This window comes from Engraulis encrasicolus, chromosome 17 (genome assembly GCF_034702125.1).
Source record: "Engraulis encrasicolus isolate BLACKSEA-1 chromosome 17, IST_EnEncr_1.0, whole genome shotgun sequence".
In the NCBI taxonomy this organism is placed as follows: Eukaryota; Metazoa; Chordata; class Actinopteri; order Clupeiformes; family Engraulidae; genus Engraulis; species Engraulis encrasicolus.
In genome coordinates this window covers 35,351,324-35,374,912 of record NC_085873.1, presented here as the reverse complement: position 1 = coordinate 35,374,912, position 23,589 = coordinate 35,351,324, and the positions used below count along the sequence as shown (strand labels likewise).

Below are 23,589 nucleotides of genomic sequence, written 5' to 3'. Positions count from 1 at the left end.
GGTGGTGGCACAGCCTATCTCTCCTTTTCCATCCTTTCTGGCTGTTTTTAGGTCACATGCATGTTTTCAATGTCCCACCCCTGGAGTTACCATGGGTTGGTGTCTATCACCCACTAAATTTGCTCAGCTGTTATTCATCCAAGATACCACATCAATGTGTGCTGTGGCAAGAAGCAGAGTGTCCAGAGCATGGACGAGATACCAAGAGACATGCCTTTACACCAGGGGACGTATAGGAGACTAGAACGGTTTTAAAACTTAGAAGCGGGATCACCATCTCCCTCCTTGGGACAGGTGGCACAGGAAAAGCACTGCTAGAGCCCTGAAAAATTAGGTTTGCAGGGTACTGATGTGCATGTTTCTGCTCAACTGGTCAGAAAGTCTTCATGAAGTCTGTTTGAGGGCCTGGTATCCACAAGTGAAGCCTATGCTTACAAAGAGGCAAAGAGCAATTTGCATGAACCAAAAAACATCAAGAAAGGCACATTCACCATTGGTAACATTGATGCTGTTGTTGTTAATTTTTCTTCACATGTGAAACTTCAGTTATGATGGAAGAGGGTATTGGCCCTGAATAATAAACCGATATTACAATTTTCTAAGCATAGTAGCAACATGTAGATCTGATTTGAAATTGGTGCCATGCACATAAAGTTCACTGATTTATTGTTTTCACTTGGGTCATCCAACTTGCTTGACCTTTGTCTCTTAGGTCTCTTTTGTTCTTTACACCACATTATTGTGACACATTAGCAATATTTATGATTAGAAAAGTCAAAAGCTAGATCAAAAGTGTGTTATTATTACAGGTTTATTCATTTTCACATTTGTTTTTTCGTGAAAAACGGTTTCAAGATAGCACCCCCCCATCAATATTTTGTAACCTTTGACCTGTATTATGACCTTGAACCATTGTACTTGCATAGTTCAAAGACCTAAGATCATTAAATGGACCATTATGAACATAATCTGTGTTGTACTGGGTCAGCAACCCAATGACACAATTTTTCCCTTAAAAATCGATATTTTGTAACCTTTGACCTTACTTATGACCTTGACATTGTACTTGCATATTTCAAAGTACAACTGTGGTATGATATGCCACATGTAAGATCATAAAATTGCTAATATGGGAAATAATTTGTGCATTGTACTGGAACAGCAGTTGAAAAACACATATTTTCCCCTTAAAATCGATATTTTGTAACCTTTGACCTCTATTATGACCTTGACATTGTACTTATATAGCTCAAAGTTCTACTGTGATATAGCATCACACATTTTAGACTATTAAATGGGAAATCATGAACATACTCATGTGTAGTTCTGGGATAACTGTGGATAAACTGGCAAAATAGGCGAAAAACGCATCTTTTTGGGTGGGAAAAGTAATTTCTGGGGTAGGGGGGGGTTTTTGGAAGATTTTTTCAAAAAAATTACACAGCAGTGTTTCAAACATGTGGTAGCATCAGAAAATCAGGGCTATTGTGGTATTTGGTATTTACACCCCCCCCCTACTTTGAGTAGGCCTACCTTTACTGAACAAGACATTAGGCTCGGAATGCTCTGTGAGTTTGATCATTTCACGACGAGGCAGTAAAGGCAGCTTGCTACTTCAAGCAAGTAATGTAAGCAGCAAAAAAAGCCTAGGAAAAAATCCAAGATTAGGCCTACTTAGAGTGTAGGCCTAATGCACTTGCACAATTGCTTTTGCCCATGGCCTAAACCAGAGCGGCTGGCCATTTTTCACCTTTGTCCAATTTTAAGCACGTCGAGTTATTTTTAGAATTCTCAGGATTTTTGCAGGTAACCACACATTTGCACAACCAAAAGGTGAGACAGCTGACTTTGCAGATGTCGTAAGCGGATGTGGACGTGGCACACAGGCACTGTACTTCCGGTGCGAGTCTCCGCGACAAGAGAAACCGAGGAAGGGATTAGTGACAATATTACCGGCCTGGAATATATCGTTTGTATCTGAATCTCTGCGTGGATCCCATAGCGACCAAAGGCAAGTGGAACAGTCTGAATCCGTGGGACACCTGTCCGCCTGGCTTGCCCACTTACCTTCTGATTTTTGTTGGAGGTGAGTGCCGAGCAATGGTAGCCGTCTACCGCTAGCTAAAGTTAGCTTGTAGCTAGTCACCATCGCTAACGGACAAGCCAATCCCACCACCAGTAGCTAGAGCTAAGAGGGTCGAAAAATATCTGGCATCATTCGAAGTCGCAGCTAGCTGTAGCTAGCTTTAGCTTGAAACCATCATAGAAATGCAGCTTGGACAGCCAGTAAAACCCAGTTGATTATTCAGACTGTTATACACATTAGAATATACAATTACTGTACTAATAGTTAAGTTGTACATTTGGGTTGATTTAAGCTGGTTTCAGGGTGCATGATCGACTTGTTGACTTGTTTTTTTCTGCGGAGGGCAGTGTGAGCTGGCTGTGCCGTAAGTTAACGCTGTGGAGTTTAATCAATTTCGGAAGCTGATCAGAAAGACACCGGGTGGCATGATTACTGACATATATGTAAGTAAACTTGGAAGTTTATCAGAAGTCGTCAACAAACTAACGTTATGCAAGGTTAACTTTAGCCCACCAAGTCAATGGAATGTGTGACGTTGTGTTTCTGTCTTCAGACCGAGCATTAGGCTACTCATGGATAGTCTTGCATAGTCTAGATAGCCTCGCATAGAAAACCTGTCAAACATACATCATGACAAGTTGGCGAAATGTCCATGTGTCAATCTAGATGGCTAACAGGTCAAGGTAGTCTATCACTCACTAGCCATCAAGCTGGGAGCTGCCTAGCTACTACGCCCTGGCCGCGACCCAAGATGGCCCAAGGATGTCTCCGTAGCCCGAAATGTAGCCATGGTTCTTAATCCCAAAGTGGATTTTTTGTGTTTTGTCAAACGACTAGGAACTCCTTCCGAGTGTTTTTTTACACCCCGGCAGAACATGAATGTGTGAATTAACTAACAGAGTACGTGTTAGCCTTTCAACACGAAAGGTAAGCTTGATGACGCTGGCTACATTTAGGTCACTCGACCGGCCTGTCAGTGAATATAGCGCAGCTAGCAAAAGGTACGGTATCATAGGCTACTGTTGGTCGCTGGCTAAACAGTCACCGGCTATGATATTACACGATCTACTGTTTCAGCAGAGTTGGCTATCCATTTCGCCTAAATTATTAAGCTGGCTGTTTGTGTTTGGCCTAGTGTGCGTGCCAGTTTGAACGGCATGTCGACATTCCCAAGCTAACTTACATGGACGGTAAACAGGTAGGATATGTTGTTGTTTTATATGCTAGCCACCTGATCTCCAAACAATACAGTAGCCTACAATGTACAGCCCTTGTGAAATTTTACACGTCGGTCTTGTCTGTTTGTCTTGATGACGTATTGGGGCTTTTTTTGCCAATGATGTTGGTTAGTAAGTCGAAGCACCAGCACCGACAGACTATGCGCCTCCTGTTTATGAGATAATGTTTCAAACAGGGAATTTAATATTTCGACGTAAATGGGTGCCATGTTCTCGTACCCCCACCTCAAGTTCAGCCCAGACAACCAATTCTCTTTATGACAATTATTTCAGTTGAATATGTTCTTTGTACGAGAAAAATGGATCTGGTCGTTCAGTGTCTGTAAAGTTTCTCTTTATCTAGTTTTTGCTGAGTGGAGACAACATGATGTAGTCCATTTGCCTCATCTTGTAGTTGTTTACCATGTTACGTTTGACTAACCTGCCCTTTACTGAAAACACACACACACACACACACACACACACACACACACACACACACACACACACACACACACACACACACACACACACAAACAGTTCACCCCACTTGGCAGTTCAGCTTATGACTTGAATCAGGGTACACACACGTACAGGGTACACACACACACACACACACTGTATTTCAGAGCAACACAAACACTTTCAGCTGATGTCCCACCTGTCTCATGTCCCTTGCAAGGCTTTCCCCTACTCATAAACACACCCAGCCCCCCCAGTTCCATTCATTGCCTTTGCTCGCCAGTTGCCAGCCACTGTTGTAAATCATTGTGCCTGTTGTAGCAAATTGTCCTTTTTAAAGAAAATGACATAACAGAATGTCCTGGCTGGGAATGTTAATTAGCCTGAAGCTAACTCTGGTACGATGCATGCAATGGCAACGTTTATAATTTAATTCATGTACATGATCCCAAACAAAAATAAACGTAAGAAAATGACACCAGTTTACAGATTTCTCCCAGTGATCCCAGTGACCTGAGTTGATGTGGGACATATTTTGAAGGAACGCCTCTTAAAGTGTGTCTCTGTTCAAATAATGAATGACCTGATTTTGGCACATGAAGCAAGTCTGGTGTGGGGGAAAATAGGCACATGATGGGCAACTTCAGCATCTGAATAGGACAAGCCTTTCAAGTGTTATTGAAGAACAAATATCAAAGGTGTCAGTGACACTGTCACTCAGGCATTGTCCTTGTAGACAGTGACATCTGTTTGTTCTTCCTTTTGGACTTAATGGACTGACATGCTTGCTTGCAGTAGGCTACTCTGAAGCTAGATCCAGGGTTTCCCCCAGCACTTTTTTTTGCAAAGGCTTGACAAGAAACGCCTAACTTACCACCTTGACTAGGCCCCTGGAAAGATAAAGATAAAGATTCAATGTTTTGAATGTAATTTCTAAAGTTGCTTAGCCAAAAATACATATGCCCCACCACCTTAACTGACAAAAACTCTGCGGGAAGCGCTGAGATCACAAAGTCTGATTTGTTTCCTGAATGTGTAAGTTCTTGCATGCTGGCGTCTGGAGTGGAGTGGCTTAGTTTAGCTGTGAGTTCATCCCTTTGGCCATGAAGAGGAAGTTGGTGTTTTTGATTTCCTGCTTTCTTCTGACTACATGTAATCCATTTCTTGTTTACTTGAATCAATCCACAAATTAAGACAGATGAATTTCTATTTGTAAAGGAGGTGTTCCTATTAGAAATACCTGTTGTGCAGAGAATTATGTGGTCAGATGGACCAAGAACGGTGTCTGCATGGAATACCTCCTGTAAAATGAGTGTAAGAGAGAATGATTTGGCAGATTAGATACTAGTTGGCATAATTTTACTATTTTGCAGCACAAACAGGTTCATACTTGCTTTCCTTTATGAAGCTTCCTGTAGTCCTTCTTTGTGTCATGCTGTCGCCCACACTGCGAATTGCCAGTTGTTGCAGCAGGACGACAACTGCAGTGAATACCTTGCTGTCACATTATTACTGATGCTAATTTCAGCTGACAAGTCATGTCACTTCGGCAGACGAGAGGTAGTCAACATTTGCTGAACTAATGTTGTATCAGTAAACTATGCAGAACATGCTTGTAGTGGTTTTGCATTCTGCTGTTGCAACCTGATGCAGTATCCTATTGCTCTGTTAATTGCATTGCAGTAACATTTCCTTGTATTTAGTCCCAAGCTTACACCTCATTGACATTCATGTGTAATAGACCTACTAAATTATTCCCGCCAGTTTTGTAGTTGAGCAGAAGAGCCTTGCTTAAGATTATGCCATGCCATGACTGTATGAAAACTATTTAAAGCTCTTACTGTGTGTGTGTGCGTGTCCTTCTTTCTTCATCACTGGTGTGATTTTGCTCCATACTTTGCTGCATAAGCAAGAAGTTGTCTGCCACTGAGTTAGCAGGAAAACGTTCACATGGTCCTGCAGTGGAGTAAAATAGAAACATGGGCAGCCGTGGTGTTATGGTTAGGCAGTTGGACTGTAGATCACAGAATTGCGGGGTCGAACCAAACTAGCCTGTATTATCTGTAAATCACTTCGGATAAGAAAGCGTCAGCTAAGTGTAATGTAATGATATTAATAACGTGGGCTAACTCGTTCAGCTGACGGTTAAAGCCTCAGACATGACAGGTGTGCTTTTTCCCTCCCAAGCTCACCAAAGGCACCACCACGTTTCCTCCTCCTTCTCCCACTCCTGCTGCAACTAGACTGATAATTGGTCCACGGTATCTCTGACCTAGCACATATTACAGTGTTTTCCGCAGCACAGAACATGTGGTGAATCGGGGTTAGCCGTTGACTGAGAGGTGTGACTACCGTACCATCATTGGAAAGGCTGTGTTGGCCCTAGAAATAAATAAACGACTTACAATTGGCCTACAGCCGCATAAGAAATTACATTAGCAATTCAAAATCTTCATCCCAGGGGACCTGTAGGTCTAAGTCAAGGTAGGAGGTGTAAGCTTACACAGTATGGTGTCATGGTCACAAAGTGCAGTGGGGAAACCCTGTTACATGTCTGGTTGTGCTAGAATAACATTCATGCTTTTAGTCAGTCGCAGTGTCTTTCTTCTCCTCAGTAATCCAGAGCTCATTGGCTCAAAAAGGGCACACTTTGTAGTGATGACTTGTATTTTTATTAGCTTAGCACTTTTCTTGACACTCAAGAAGAAGTTGTTTGAGTAAAGGGAAAGTCTTAATCTCTTGACACCTTTGTCAGTCACACCATGAAAAAATAGCTTGGGTGTCACTTTTAGCAACACAGAGATCATACCTTGACTGTGGTTTAATTATGTCCAAGCTGGGCAACACAGGAACAAGAATGAAACCAATGAGTGCGGCGTCAAGGCTTTAGGGAAAGCAGTATCGTTGTGCTGGATGGCTTTACATGTGCTGTCAGCCTTGCAATTCTGTGATAAGAACTAGTTGTAGAGCTAATACAGTAACACAGGCCTCTCCATGGTGGTGTATAATGTGTGTGTGTGTGTGTGTGTGTGTGTGTACAAAAGGGCTGAGATTATTCATGCTGAATGTCTTCCATGCAGAAAGATCTTGACTCTCTTCCGTTATCCAAAGGCCCATCCTCCCTTGGATTTAACTTTGTAGCCTTGTGCATATGAATTCTATGGCCTTGTGGCAATAAGCTTAGAAGTTTAATTCAATATCTTGCTAAAGTGCAATTCAAAGGTCATTTTCTCATTTGCAACTGGGATGTTGAATGGGGGAATAGTCCCCCCAAAAGTTATTGTAAGTTACTTAGTAGAGCTGCACGATATATCGAAAATATATCGATATCGCGATATCACAGCTTGCGATATACGTATCGCAAAAGTTGTGCACATATCGCAAACAGTTTTTATTTTTTAATAATAGCAAATTTGGTGAGGTTAAAAAATGCATTAGAACTGTTGTCATTTTAAGTTGATGCTGTATATTAGCCATGTTTTTTCCTAATAAAAAATAATGTTTGCAATAAAACTTTACTCTCAGTTGTTTTATACATGATAAAGTGTAGAATGGCAAGTAGAGAGGGGAAAATATATGCAAATATAATATTAAATATCGCGATTAATATCGATATCGCAGTATACAGTCATATCGTGCAGCCATAGTACTTAGGGGCTTTTTCCGTCCATGGAGACAGGGCGTCAACAAAGCAAGTCAAGGACAGGAGTTTGGATAATGGAATCAACCCCTTGTAGATATTTCCGCCCACTGCTTTCGAAGGATTGAAGGACAACGTGAAACCATCTTGTCTGATCATTCCATAGGATTTAGGTCTACACTTCAAAGTTTTCAACACTGGATTATGGAGTGACATTTCATTTTCTGTTTTGTAAAATGGAGAAGTCAGTGGGCTTGTTTAGAATCTGGCTGGCTTGTTGCCGGGTTTGCAAGGAGAATTCAGTCCCTTCTCGAATCCTACCCATTCTAATGTAGTAGGGGCTGTAAGCCGAGAAATCGTTACGCGCTGGATAGAAGCATGTAATTCGGTACACGTGTTCCTTGACTGATTTGAAGACATCCTAGAAGGGGTGCCCCTTGAAAAAAAAATGTCTACCATGTCATATACAATATGTCATGTTGGTAACGCATTACATTGTTATTACATGACATTATACTTAGCTGACAATGTTAATATAGTCCTCAGAAGAGATGAAGCAAGGGTAGCCTGCTAGACCAGATTGATAAAACTACAAAATGTACATAGTGTGAAAGTATGGGTGAGTCTGTGCTTATGTGCTTGACAGCATGTAACATTGTGAACGATTTGAGAAGATTCTTGGTCTGAATTAAAATGAGCATTGCCAACACTAAAACTATGGTGAGAATAGACTGCTGCTAATACTCAATTTGAATGGGATAGTGTCAGTGCAAGATGCCCTAGGTAGCAGGTTCTCCATCCTCTAATTTCCATAACAGATATACCGGTACATATTTTATTTGTATGAGAGATGGTAAAGGACAGGACCTTTCCATATGTATGAAGAACCCCATAAGATCACCTAATTCCATATTGTGAGAGCATTTCAGTCATCTTTAGAATGGCATTACAGATTACTCAATATAGGCCTACATGTAGGCCACAGTATGGCTTCAGTTCAAATTAAATGGGAATGATTTCTTAGTGTATGTTGAGTAAGAAGACAGAGATAAAAAAAAAAAATGTTTATTTGCAGACAAGTCCTCACCTAGTACTTGTGTCAAAAGTTGTATTAGTTAGCTCAGTAATCATTGAGTACTTAAACTGCTATCAAAACTGACAGCTGGACAACATGTACTGTAGGTCTTTTGCCACCCTTACCCATAGGAGAAATATCTATATAGAACAACACTTCTCATATGGTATATACTATGAAAGTAAATCATTACCTGGACTCATTTTCTTGATATGCAAGGCACATAAATAGTCTGGGCGGAAGAATAGTCGATCATACCCCGCCCCCCCCAAACAAAATGCCACAAGACTTTTTTTAACCTTCAAGATTTTGAGTGGTAACAGTAACATAACTCATTCCCACTACACCTTTTTGCATAATATTGTACATGTCCTCAGAATCAGTGGTTCTCAAACTTTTTGTGTGAAGTACCCCCTGAGAAAATATTGAGCTCTCCGAGTACCACCTTGACAACCAACATTAGAATATCGCAGTAAAGACCTTCCATATTCACTTTTGCCAGTCAGTACAGGAGAGGTTCATAATGGCATTCCAAGTACCACCAGAGATGTCTCAAGTACCACCAGTGGTACGCGTACCACAGTTTGAGCACCACCGCTCTACATGTTTCAGTTCTATAGTTGTACTGTACAGTACAGTGCAGTGCAGTGGAGTGCAGTACAGTACAGTAGCATACAGAATGGTGCAGTATAATAAAGTACAGTAGAGTATAGTACAGTACAGTACAGTAGCATACAGTACGGTGCAGTACAGTACAGTAGCATACAGTACGGTGCAGTATAGTACAGTAGCATACAGTACGGTGCAGTACAGTAAAGTACAGTACAGTACAGTAGCATAAAGTACGGTGGAGTCTAGTTAAGTACAGTACAGTAGCATACAGTACGGTGCAGTCTAGTACAGTACAGTACAGTACAGTACAGTAGCATACTGCACGGTGCAGTAGAGTACAGTACGGTATATCACATTACAGTACAGTACAGTACAGTATAGTAGAGTACAGTACAGTGCAATACAATAGAGTACAGTATAGTCTTATAGACGTTAGCCCTCCAAAGCCAATAGGATTTCCACATGCTGTTGTTTTAAGTTTTTGAAAGACTATTTTAGTAGCCTATGTGAGAGAGGGAAGGCAGGCAGACATGTTTTAAACAAAGGACCACACCCACAAATAAAAATTAACGAGCAAACAATAAATTAAGTGGTTAGATAGCCAACATGTCATCTAGATTAAAGCCAAAAGTAGATGGAAAAACAGACATGTTACCATTTTGCTCTTTTAAAACAAAGTATCTGTCAATATACTGTATGTATGGTGTATTGCATATTGATTATTCATAATTTCCTAAGCATAAATGCCCTTATCACTCCATTGTTCACTTAGGACTGCGATATACATATCTGAACATTAATCAGCATACATTTGTCATTTGACAGCTGTCACTGACACTTGATATGTACATGTATTATTGACTTGATTGATATGAATATATTTCAGTTGGACTCCTAGGGTTAAATCATTGAGGGGGTCCTAAGGAAGTAGTAGTAGTTTGTGTGTGTGCGCGCATGTGTAATTGGGATTAAAATTATTGTTTGCCATCTTTATCTGAAGAGCAGACTGAGTGTCTGAACCTGCTAATGCTAGCATGCTAACATTGGGACAGTTATGTGTGGCCCAGTTCAAGGGTTTATCTCTTCTCCCCTAAATTTTCTAACCACAATTTTCTTTTTGGATGTTATAGATATGACCCACTGCAAATTTTTAAAACTCTTAATGAATGTTGGTTCAATAGCTAAATGCCCAGAAATGAGCTCTCAATTGTAGAGTGATCTCATTCTGACCATGGTTTTTTATGATTTTCCTGTTTTTGAATCTAAATAAGACATATATAACATTGTTTTTATGGTAAGTTTTGCACATATTTTCAAAGTTCAGTTTGTATACATCACGCACAAATAGGTGGATTGGCCCATAACACCATTATGTCCAGGCAGTACAGCATTTTACTACTATTGGCTGGTTTTGGGCAGCCATCTTGGATTTACCCCATAAAAATGACCTTAATGACATTGGAATTTGGGGCACCCCTTCTGAAATGATGGTGAACACCCTAAGGAAGGTCTACACCGATTTTGGTGCTTCTATCCAGCGCGTAACGATTAGGCCCTTTTTGGACGCTAAGAGACCCAGCTAATGGGAGCATGGTTTGTTTGAAAATGCTTACTTCAAATATCTTACTCAAATTATGCAATGTTCATCAGCAGACACCTTACAACACAGCAGTAACTGTTCTAAGACTGTAGTGGCGTTACTGTCGTTGCGCTTGACGAGACAGTCATTGAGTGTGTCTATTAGATCAAGGTTTCCCAAACTGTGGTGCGTGCACCGCTAGGGGTGCGCGGCCTGCCACAAGGGGGTGCGCAAGCTGAATAGAGCAATGGTTGATATGTGTGTTTTTTTATCCAACATTAATGAACACAGGGTACTTTTAATTGTTTGGTGAATTGTATGCTGCACGGATCCATCTGAAGTGTGTTATTTATAACTCCTAGACTTGTCATGCAACACGCTCCATTGTAATGATGGCAGAAAAAACTTTGGGCGGCTGTGCAACATTCAACATTCTGTGCAACATTCAAGGGGGTGCGCGAACCACATTGAAATGTGCGCAGGGAAAAAAGTTTGGGAACCGCTGTATTAGATGACCGATGGCAGTACGAGAGAGACACTAAGCTTACCTCAACAGTTGCTGACAGTTGACCTTTTCCACATATCTCTCCTCTCTTCTCCTCATTTTGTCCCCCCTCCTGTTTTCTCTGTGCCGGTCTGTCCTCAAGGTTTCTGATTTTACCTGAAATCACCCATTAGATGGCCAATGGCCGTACAAGAGTAGCCAGGCCACGCCCTCCTAGTGACGCAACACCTTCGGCGTTGCAACTAGTCAGGTCAAGAGCAATATAAGTACTTTCTGACTTCCTGCAAATACGGGAACTCCTTTCACTTTGTCGGGATGCAAACCATAAGCAAACCAAGGGAGGCAGGTCAACCCTGCCATTTGGGAAATGTTAATTGTTATGCTCTTGGTCAGACCAAGTCTAAGAGATTTGAACGTCGATGATAATCAGGCTAGTACAAGAGAGGGACTCTGCCTCAACTTTTACTGACAGTTGACCTTTTTCCTCATGTCTTTCCTCTCCATTCTCTGTCTCTGTCTGTCTCTCTCCCCCTCTCTCTCTCTCTTGCTCTCTCCCTCTCCCCCCCTCTTCACCAAACGCCAGGGATGAACTGAGAGGATGAATGTAAACCAGCAACCTCACATGGCCTCGCCCTACGGCCCTCCACAGCCCGGCTACCAGGGCTACCCACCGGCCGCCTATGGGGGCCAGCACATGGGCTACCCGGGCCAGTACCCTCCCTACAATGGCCCCACCTCCGCCTACCAGCCTGGAGCTGCAGTGCCAGGTAAGAAGACTGTGTGTGTGTCTGTGTGTGTGTGTGTCTGTGTGTGTGTGCGCGTGTCTGTGTGTGTGCGCGTGTCTGTGTGTGTGCGCGTGTCTGTGTGTGTGCGCGTGTCTGTGTGTGTGCGCGTGTCTGTGTGTGTGCGCGTGTCTGTGTGCGTGCGCATCTGTGTGACTGTGTGACCGTTTGACTGCAAGAGAGTAGATCTCCAACACAGTGCCTAATATTAGGCAAAACGAAGGATCGGAGGCCATATTTAACATGTGTGAGTAGATCTTATACTATAGTCAAAGCTTTGAAATACTTCACTAAAATCCAAACATCGTTTTACTTATTGCTTTTGCGCTGCAATTGGAATGCGTTTGTGTATGAGTGTGGACATGGTAGGCATGAAGCAGGAATGATAACAACAAATCTACGTGGGCACAAGCTGCAGGAATGGCACAAAAGGCTTTTGGGCTGTCGCTAGCTGTACGTACAGGGTTCCCACTGATCATGGAATACCTGGAATGTCATGGAAATTCAACAGAGGTGTTTCCAGTCATGAAAAGTTGTGGAATTTGACCATTTACGGTCCAGATTGTACAGTCAGGGAGTATCATAGAATTTTGACAGTTAAATGTAGTGCTTTCGCTTTTGCCTAATGGCAATTTGAAAGACTGGCTATCACAAGTTGATGACCACAGAGCTAAATGTCTTAACATCTCATCAATGTTTTGGGCATTTATTTTTGTGGGAAGTCATGGAAATTCTGGATTATGGTCAGGGAAAGTCATGGAAAAGTCATGAAAATGTGTCTGTTATGGAATGGGAACCCTGTATGTAGCTTAGCTAGCTTGTGTACACTACAGATCTTCAGCTCATGCCACACTACCAGACGGCAGTCGACCACTTAGAGACGATAAGATTGATCGAAGATAAAGCCGCCATTGAGGCAGTTTGCAGCCACATTTGATTACTCTTGTCAAATCCAATTAAATATCAAAACATTGCAAGTAAACCTTCTAAAGGTTTGATGCAGTCTCTCTTCACAAAGGAAGTAAATTAATTGAGTTTCTGAATGCTTTAAGACGTAGGCCAGAGCAATACCCATCATAGTCAATTTTCTGTGACATCTCATCATTTTTAAAATCAATATTTGTACGTGGGTATGTTGTGGCATCACTTCTTGAATTAACTCAGTTTAACAGGTCATCTGTTGAACGAAATAAGTTATATCGTTGGCTTCTTCATCTGTTGAAAGTTTCTGCTATTCCAGAATTATCTTAATAATAATAATAATAATAATAAAATCAGAAGCATAATATTTGGGGCAGGCATGGTGTATGATTGATTGGAGAGTTGGACTGTAGATCACAGGGTTGCAGGTTCAAATCCCACCCTTCCACTCCCTACTGCATTCCATGGCTGAGGTGCCCTTGAGCAAGGCACCTAACCCCACACTGCTCCAGGGACTGTAACCAACACCCTGAAAATAACTAGGTTGCTTTGGTTAAAAGCGTCAGCTAAGTGTAGTGTAATGCGATGTAATGATAAGTTATGTAATGAATGCAAGATAGTTTATGACTGTGTCTGTTAATGAACCAGTTACTTATTAAGTAAAAGTATGCATAACCTCACAACATTATGATGAAAATGGAAGATGGCCAGATTTTATACCCTGCCTGCAGGGCTCTAAATGAACTTTTTTTTCACAAAATGGCTATTAGATGTTAAGTAAGGGTTAACGTTCGGCGAGAAGGTCGCTACCGTGGAATAGCAGCACGACAGAGAGAATCTTTAGACCCCGACGCGGAGCGGAGGGGTCTTGTTCTCTCTGAAGTGCTGCTATTCCACAAAGCGACCGACTCGCCGAAAGTTAACCCGCTTATTATATGGATATACTTAAATGATTCACACATGCGGGGACATTTCTTTAGACCTATTTAATGTTAAGATTGTTGCTGCGCAAAACAAAACAGTGTCGTTGTGGAACACCGCTAGGCAACAGCTAGGTAGGCTAGCCAGGACAACAGGTGTTGTCTATCACAGCAGCTGATTAGAGTGACAAAAGACCGGACACCCTGCGGAGTGATATGAAACATTCGCTTTAGCCACTGACTTGTATACAAGCCAGTGGCTTTAGCAGTGAACGTCTTGTTGCCATTGACAGCGGTAGCCAGGACAACGGGTGCTGTCTATCACAGCAGCTGATTAGAGTCTTGTTGAAAAGTCGCTTTAGCAGTGAAAAGTCTTGTTGCCATTGACAGCGGTCTGTTATAGACCAACCCGTCCGTTATCGAAAAATAACAGACGTCCGAACGTTGGGGAGCCCCGTTGAAATGGATGGAGCATTCGACAGATGACGTCACAACCATATAATAATTGGCTAATAAAATGGTGTTTGGCCAGTTTTCTGGTGTTAATTTAGGGCAGGCGTGTCAAACTCAAATTCACAGTGGGCCTAAATCTAAATCTGGGACGAAGTCGCGGGCCAAACTCAATATTCAAAAACTATTGAAATTGTGCATGCGTACACATGCTTACAATTCTCAAATGCTTACATCTTAAACACTCAATCCCAGCATATATTGTAAACTTAGTTCATATATGCCTGCACAGTCTTTTATAAATGAGTGGAAGACGTCACTGACGCACTTGTATGAGGATGTGACGTTAAGGTGTAGTGGGGCCAACTCTAATACACATTTGAAATTGTGTTGCGGGCCAAATAAAATGACTCTGGGGGGCAAATTTGCCCCGGCCCTGAGTTTGACAGCCCTGATTTAGGGTGTCTGGGTGGGTGATCCAAGTACCAGTATACCAGCTGGAATGCACTAAGTATACAGACGCATAAAACATGTCATAGGGTAATTTGGTGAAGATGATTGATTGATTGAAGCAGCTATAGAAAGCCATACGTAGCCTGTCATTCATCAAAATGAAACACTCATCTTCAGTTATTAATTGCCGTCACTGGTGTCGTATTTCATGTTCATGAGTGTGGTTTATTCATAGAAAGAGATTCCACTAAGAGATGGGATTTATTTATTTTTAGCAACATAGAAAAAAACGAAAAGAATTTGAAAATGTCAGATATGTAAGCCACCCTCTTCTTTTGCTTCACTCTTTTTCCTGAGGGTTGGGTGGAGAGAGAATGAAGGAGCTTGGCTTCTTTCTTGTTCGCTCTCTTTCTTTCTCTCTTCTCTCTCTTTCTTTCTTTCTTTCTTTCTTTCTTTCGTTCTTTCTTTCTTTCTTTCTTTCTCTCTCTCTCTTTCTCTCTCTCTCTCTCTCTCTCTCTCTCTCTCTCTCTCTCTCTCTCTCTCTGGTGACATCTCAGCTCCTCTTCCTTTGTCTATGCGGAGGCAGCCAGTGCTGCTCTGATGTCTCTCTTGTTCTCTCCCCTTGTCTCTTTCTTTCCCTTCTTCCTCCTCCTTGTTCTCTCCCCTTGTCTCTTTCTTTCCCTTCTTCCTCCTCCCTTCTTTTGCTCCCCGATGGCCCAAGTCCTCTGTCAAACACGTTTCAGGAAAGCGGCCTGACATCCTTGCCCTGTCAGCTGTTTCTTTCTTTCTGTCCGTCTCTCTGTCTTTGTCCCTCTGTTCACCTCTTCTCTCTCTCTCTCTCTCTCTCTCTCTCTCTCTCTCTCTCTCTCTCTCTCTCTTTCTTTCTTTCTTTCTTTCTTTCTTTCTTTCTTTCTTTCTTTCTTTCTTTCTTTCTTTCTTTCTTTCTTTCTTTCTTTCTTTCTTCCTCTCTCTCTCTGCTTGCCCGTCTGCTCTTCCCTAATTTCCTCTGTCTTCTTTTTGATTTTCATTCTTCGCCGCTTTTGTCCTCTTTCATCACCGTTAACCTCCCCCTTCACCATTCTTCTTCTCTTCTTCCTCTCTTCTTCTTCCTCTCTTCTTCTTCTTCTCTTCTTGTCTTCTTGTATTTCAGGATATTCTCCTTATGCGAGTCTCCCCTCTAAGGCTCTCGCAGCCCACTTAGCTACTGACCTCTCCTCCTCCTCCTCTCCTCTTGACTTGGGTAATTTCTGCAAATTGTGCTCATCATGATGCTTCTCTGGTTGTCCTTGCCGTCATCTCTCACGCCCATCCACCCCCCCCCCCACACACACACACACACACAAGTGCGTGCACGCTTTGGTCCAGGATAGTCTCATTAATAGGACAACACCCATGACATATTCTACTGACAAGAGTGTGGAGTGTTTTTGTTGTGCTCTGGGCTATTTGTTTCCGTACCAATGTACAGAAGTCAAGGCTGGATACTTTCCCTTTAGTCTTACTGTGGGTCCGTCCTTTCCTTCAAAAATAAAATCCACACATTTGCACACATTAGTCTTTAACTACCTTCTATGCTGTTAAGGGTGAAACTGGCAGCCCATGTTTTCACAATTACCACAAATGATCAAATCTGGCTATCAAAATCCAGACGACATATTTGGCAAAGTAGGATCATGAGGTGCTGGCTGCTGGCATTAGTAGTTTGTCGCTGTCAACCATAATCCTGCCCTACCCTGACACACTTGTTGGTGGGCGTTATTATTTATGTATGACGACTCCCACCGCCAGATAATATCTGGTTTTCCTATCTGTAGAGAGCTGCACAAGCCTGTTTCATTCAATGTGGCATCAGGTGTGTCGTACAATAGAGTAGATTTGGAGGGCTGTGGCATTCGTCTTGTTGTGTAGGCTGTAGCAGGTGCTCTTTATTAATAGAAAAGTAGAAAAATAGACTGGGGGAAAAATATCCAAAAATATCTAAGCCACTCTTTAAAAGACAGTTAAAATAGCGTTAATAAGCTTGCCAAATCAAGTCATGTTTCCACCATTGTGTGGCCATCATCAGGGCTGTCGGTCTACAACAGTGGTTCTCCACCTTTTTATAACAAACGCCCGCCTCACCTCACCATAAGCCTCCCAACACCCCTTTGAGAACATAGCCCCTGTTGAGAAACACTAGTCTACACTAGGGATGCACCGATACCGCTCATTATACTCGTACTCGTCATTCAAGCACTTGCCGATACCAGGAACGGTACTGCTATTACACAAAACAATGCAAAATCTTGTCTTGTCTGTGGACTTGAAAGCAGCATGGAAAAAAAAGTGCCACCTCATACATTAACTAACATGTAAATCTACATGGAAATGGACAATAGAAATATCACAGGTGATAAAAAACAAGGGCATGCACTTATTTTCATTGTATTTTGGTGGTAAAAGGTATATGTATCGGTACTCGGTATCGGCAAGTACACACATTAATATAGTCGTACTTGTATCGGTTTTCAAAAAAGTGGTATCGGTGCATCCCTACAACGGCCCATTGAGAACATAGCCCCTGTTGAGAAACACTAGTCTACACATATGCGTCAAGGTGTATTGTCAGGGGGTTGGTCCTTTCCTAAAGTGGATGTATGCAATTAAAAGCCATGTCTGTGACGTGTGGCACTCAAGTGTGCTGCTCACCACAGACGAGACTGCTGTCATCTGGTCCTTCATTCCTCTCCCTGCAGCATGTTGCTACCGTGCATGCTCTATTTCTCCCTCCCCCCATTCTCTGTCTGTCTCTTTTTGCTCTCTCTTTTTTTTCCTTTTCGGTCTTTCTTTCTTTTTTTCATGTGAGTTTTCTGCCCGTGTGTGTGTGTGTGTGACGTCAGTCAGTAAGCTGGTTGTGTCATGGCTGATTAGTGTGTGACTGCCTGCATGTCGCCTGCTGCTGCTGCTGCTGCTGCTGCTGCTGCTGCTGCTGCTGCTGCTGCTGCTGCAGTAGCGTATTGGTCGGTCCTGCATCCATGCTTTATGGTCTGCTGGCTTGCTGCGTTAGTGCTTGGAATGCATAGCGTGCGTGTGTGTGTGTGTGCGGGTGTGTCTTTGTTTATGTTGCGTGCGTGCGTGCGTGTGTGTGTGTGTGTGTGTGTCATGCTGTGCATACTGATGCAGTAATTTCCTGCAATGCTTTCTGTTGAATTGAAGTGTTGCACTTTGCTGGAACGCCCCAGTATGAATCCCACATTTGTGTAGGCCTATGTGTGTGTGTGTGTGTTTATATTAGGGATGCATGATGCCACTTTTTTGAAAACCGATACGAGTACAAGTACATTCATTTCTGTACTTGCCGATACCGAGTACTGAGCAAGTATCGGGGGCTGATACTGATACCTGCATCTGTATTGGTGCATCCCTAGTTTAGATGTGAAACTTGTGCTGTATGCAAATGCATCATGCCCAATGACTTTTCAGCGATGTAAAGTGGCTGCTGCAGTGTAAATTTGATCATTGCAATGATGTACAACCCTGTTTGTTCTTCTGTTTTCTCATTAACAACCAACAATCTCTCTCTCTCTCTCTCTCTCTGTGCCCGTGCAGGTGGTTCCATGTGTGGCCCGCCCCCCTCGTCAGGTGCCCCCCCTGTGTCGGCGGCCCAGGCCTACGCCCAGTATGCCGGCGGACACGTGCAGAACGGCCCTCCTCCCAGCGCACCCCCCAATCAGAGGTCAGCATTTTAAAACTCACTTCCTTAAGATGACGGCACTGCGGCCACCTGATTGGTGAATCCCCCACCCACCTTTACTAACAAATGATCTGAGGGAGACACTATGTGCATTCCAATAATATGCACACTCCCGTCCTCCACTTGTGCTTGAAGCCTCGCCCCGCCTCCTGGCTCCGCCTCTGTGGCGAAAATAATAAGGTTTCCCAGCTGTCAGCCTAGCCACAACAACTTTTGAGGGACTGTTTTTCATTCATCATCCCAATTGCAAATGAGAAAATGACATTAGAATTGTGCTTTTGCAATATACTGAATTAACTTTCTGTCGTCAGTGACGTCATCATGAGGTCACAAGCAGGCACGTGAGGAAGGGAGAACTCAAGTCCGCATATTGTAATACACCCACTCTGTCACAGCAGGAGCTACTATAACTAATGAAAACCCTACTGTAACATTCTCCGTAGCTCATGTTGCTCATTTTTTTAATAATGGTTTGAAACATTAGAGGGTCCCATTTCACTCGATTGATTGGGTCATCGTTAGCGGTAGCTTACTTGTACCTCAAACCAAAAATCTATGGGATGGATGTTCAACTTCAATTTTTACCAATATCTACGGGAAAGGCAGTCATGAATAGAAATCCCTTATGGCTCCTGGGTTAGAGCAGTGTTTCTCAAACTTTTTCAGACCGGGGACCACTTTGTTCCCCCCAAATTTTTTAAGGGACCACATGTCAACTGAATTGACATTTGACGCATACTAATTTGTCTTCTTGTGGTGAAAATATGACTTCAGCTATGTTTAGCTTTGTAATAATGTTATAACTACACTAGAGGTGCACCGAAAATTCGGTCACAGAAAATATTCGGCCGAAAACGCAAAAAAAGACACTTTCGGTTTTCGTCCGAAAGCCAATTGAGTGGCCGAATCGGAGGCCGAATAGAAAATGAATTGAAAATGGGCATTAATTAAACTAATTTCAGTTCTACTCTAACATTTGAAGACTTCAAATACACATTTATTTTCTTTCAAAAACATGTCAAAACATTTATTGTAAACCGTAGATTTAACCAATATTTAAAAATAGTGAAAAACCTAACTTTTGATAAATCCTCTCGCGGACCACCTGAACCCTGCCGCGGACCACCAGTGTTCCCCGGACCACACTCTGAGAATCACTGGGTTACAGTGGCTGGACCTCTTATTTTAGTACACTGCAATACAGAAAGACTTCTACAGGAACTCTGGAACTACATTCCATGTTGTATCAACATTCCCTGTCGTATCAGTCAGACTACTGATGAGGTAGGAAACATCAATCAAGCTCAAGTCCAGTCGCTCACAAACCAAACTTTGGATAACATGACCTGGGTGAAGGACGGTCTTGATACGGACACCCTGGGTTAAAGTGGCTGGAATTTCCCCCCTAAAGTGGAACACTGGTCTCTTCCTTGAATGTGCGACTCTCTTTACTGGAAGCGCAGTTTGCTTACGTCTACCTCATTGGATAACACGACCTCAATGGATGAGAATCTTAACAGAAATCCTGAGTTAGGGTGGCTGGAATTTCCCCAAAAATGGTACTGTGACCCTAGCACTGAAAAGATTGTACATGAACTCTTAAGACAGGCTCAAACTACACGACTATTGGTCTAATTCTCGGCTGAAAACCTTACGACAGATGGGGGAATACTACCCCACAGGGACATCACAGGCGATTGTGAGGGAAGATGTCCTCATCGTGACCGACAATATAATTTTGCCAGTTTCAAGAGTAGCCGATCACAAATCGTAGATATCAAACACTGCTTGATATTTACGACTCGATATAGAACGTTGGGCATTGTCTCTGTGTTTGCAATCAGTTACGATTCTCTGAATGTGTGCAGCGCAACCCGACGTCAAAATCGGACAAATAACCGGAGGTCGTGTAGTTTGAGTCTGGCTGTAGATTTCAGGAATCTATGCTAAAAGGTTTCTACATGAAATATAGAATGTCTAAAGTATTAAAATTTCCCCCTGAAGTAGCACCCTCCAGTACAGAAGCAAGGGTTTCTTCTACATGAACTCGAGAACTTGTTTCTCTCCCATTGCCTGTCCTTGTTGAAAAGGGACGCCATCCCTTCCACTCCACATCTCCCTGTGGCCTGTTTTGCCTTCTGCTCTTACTGAAACAGGCTAGGCACTTGGAGGCTTTCTCTTGCCCCGGATAACCTGATCTGAAACCGGAGAGACATGTCATCCAGGTTTAGTGGGGCTCTCATTGTGCCTTTTTTGCCTCCCGGATTCTCTGATGGAACAAGACATTTTTGTTTCCTCCACCAAGGAGGTTTATTTTTCCCCCTTGTGGGTTGTTGTTTTTTTTTTTAATGAATTGAAATGTAAAACCTTTTTATGAAATGTTTTGCCATTTTGTCCAATCGTGTAACAGTTGTGTTTTTGGGCTCGTTTCCACCGCATGGTGAGCAACATCAGGAACATTGAACTGCATGTATGAACTCCTGTCTGAACTCCAGTCTGCTCTGGGCCCACTTATTTGGCTTTACATTGCTAGTCCCCATTAGCCTGATTATCATCGACTTTCAAATCTCTTCGAGACTTGGTCTGACCAAGAGCATAACAATTAACATTTCCCAAATGGCCTCCCTTGGTTTGCTAATGATTGTTTGCTTCCCAACAAAGTGGGAGGAGTTCCCGTATTTGCGGGAACTCAGAAAGTACTGTACTTGCATTGACTCTTGACCTGACTGGTAGCAATGCTGAAGTTGTTGGGTCACTAGGAGGGCCCGGCCTGGCTAAGTCACCATCAGAAAAGCCCACTCTTAGTTTTCTTTACAGCTGTTTTTCCATGCGTGTCCACAGTGATCGATCATTATATTGCAATTGTGATAGAAAATTTGGAGTCGGCAAGGATGGGTAATTAATTTGTGACTTTTTTTGGTTCTGTCTCTCAGGCCACCAGTGTCCCAGCCGTACACCCCGGCGCCCATGAACCTGTCCAGCCCCCCCCAGCCCAACTACAACCAGCCATTCGCCGGCCCGCCCACCACCATGCAGCAGATGACCAATCAGATGGCTGGAATGCAGGTTGGCTCCGCCCCTCCCACAGGAACAGCTCCTGGCTATGGTAAGTAAGCACTCTGAAAACAGGAAAAAAGTTAGCCTGATTATCATCGACTTTCGAATCTCTTCAAGATTTGGTCTGACCAAGAGCACAACGATTGATGTTTCCCAAACAACATTGTTGATCTGCCTCCCTAGGTTTGCTACTGGTTGATTGTTTCCTTAAAAAGTGGGTGGAGTTACCGTTTTTTCGGGAGACCAGAAACAATATTTACATTGCTCTTGGCCTGACTAGAAGCAATGCCAAAGGTGTTGCGTCACTAGGAGGGCATGGCCTGGTTAGAAAAAAGTCGCAATTGTGTGAAAGTGAGTTATTTGCGAAGCAGACGATGTGTAGTTGTTGTCCTTTATATACAAAGAAAAGGAAAGCTGTGTAGAAATGTTCAGAAAAGCTATGCAGTTGTTGTCAAGAAAGCTCATTAATATACAGGGTCCCCGCGGGACATTAAAAAGCATTAAAAAGCATTAAATATAGGACTTGCAATTTAAGGCTTTAAAAATCATTAAATTTCGAGGTGTGGCATTAATTTTCAAAGGATCGGCATTAAATTTCACCCGGACACAATGTAGTAGCCTAATATATAGATATTTGGACAGTTAAATTACGTAAAAACAGTTTTCCATCACTAAGACAGACGGCAACAAGCGCTCCGAGTCGGAACATGCCTGGGGTAGGAAACAAGGCACTCGACAGTAAATGACAGGCGGCCAGGTAGCAGACCCCCTCGTCTGGATCCCCCTACTGGTTGATGACGATGGCTGACCAAGTAAATTCCATCGACCACAGTGCGTGTGGTGGCTGACTTGACCGCAGTTTAAGAGTTGAGACTTTAAATTTCATCAACCAAAATGCCGCGTGGATATTTGTATTTCTGTGGTACCGTCAAAAATCTTTACTCGTCGAAAGCGTGAGTTTGAGTGTAGCGTTTGCTAACGCATGTAATTTCATGAATGCCATGATTGCAATTTAGATTAGCAGTTAAATCGTGCAATATTCTACTTCAAAGTCTCCGAGCTTCGTATCATTGTGTTTACGGTTATTTGATGCTGTCAAGGGGTAACGCAATCGGGAGTGTGCCCGAGTAGTGAAGTTGCAAGCGGTGGAAATGTGTGTAAAATGTAGTAAACCGGTGTTTATGAGTCTAAATGACGCAATGAGATATGCGAGGATGTCCAAATCGGTAACCGCGTGGCGTGTGCGATCGGTAGCTTATATTTTTTTTCGCGTGTCAGCGGTGAAATGCTTGTGGTATTCACATGAGCTGCTGCTGCTTTCTTGCTCTCGCCGCTCCGAAGGACTTGTTGCTAAACTGAAAGTAGAACGCCTCTTGCTAGATGCCACGGTCTCTAATATGAACCTTGGGGGGAAAGGAGGAGTAGCCCAGAGCCGTTCCTTTTTAACCCTTTTTAAACCACAGGTGTTATAGCCTCTACTCATAGTAGACTAATGTGCACTCAACTATTTATCCATTAGTAATGGTCAATTGTTGCCCATTTTATTTTATTTTTACAATTTGAAGGTATTTGATTAAATGTCATCAAACTTCAAACATGCTCAATTTTGAAATGGTTTCAGTTTTGAAGGAATTTAAAAGAAATGGGTTAGGCCTAATGGTGTTTCAAACTAGTGTGTGTCACCTCGCTCTTTTTGTTGTGTTTGCATGTCTGGTTAAATTAAGAACAACAATAAAGACTACTGGAGCTTGGGCCCTCCTGGGCAGCAGCCAGATCAACTGTAATTTTAACACAGATGCAGGCTACTTTGATTTTAAATAATAATACATTATTCTAAGGGAGGGGCAGATTCTGCACAGTCATGAAAACTCCCACATCATTCAGAAACCTCTTTAACAAGTCATGGCAAATGTCTGCCACAGAAAGTGACAAGGGAGCTGGCAGTGAGAATGAAATAACACAGAGAGCAGCGTGAATGCATGCTCCGTTTTATTTCGTAGGCTTATTAAAGCATGTGCGAGGCTGAGGGAGAAACATTAGGCCCCCCCATTAAAGAGGCCATGCCAATTTTTTTAAACTTTCTTGAATGATTATATG

The 23,589-nt window shown here is 42.6% G+C and overlaps 1 protein-coding gene across 3 annotated transcripts in view; it reads left to right on the top strand.

The window, feature by feature from the left end:
• Positions 1 to 1,903: 1,903 nt before the first annotated feature.
• sec24c (SEC24 homolog C, COPII coat complex component) overlaps positions 1,904 to 23,589 on the top strand; it is a 70,560-nt gene continuing 48,874 nt past the window's right edge. For 2 of the 3 annotated variants that reach the window (XM_063220677.1, XM_063220674.1), the window contains exons 1-4: positions 1,904 to 2,086; positions 11,760 to 11,943; positions 18,291 to 18,417; positions 21,369 to 21,541. In XM_063220677.1, coding sequence (XP_063076747.1) covers positions 11,775 to 11,943; positions 18,291 to 18,417; positions 21,369 to 21,541 — 469 coding nt within the window. In that variant the 5' untranslated portion in view covers positions 1,904 to 2,086; positions 11,760 to 11,774. The remainder of the gene's footprint in view (positions 2,087 to 11,759; positions 11,944 to 18,290; positions 18,418 to 21,368; positions 21,542 to 23,589) is intronic. The other variant, XM_063220675.1, reaches the window with a different exon arrangement.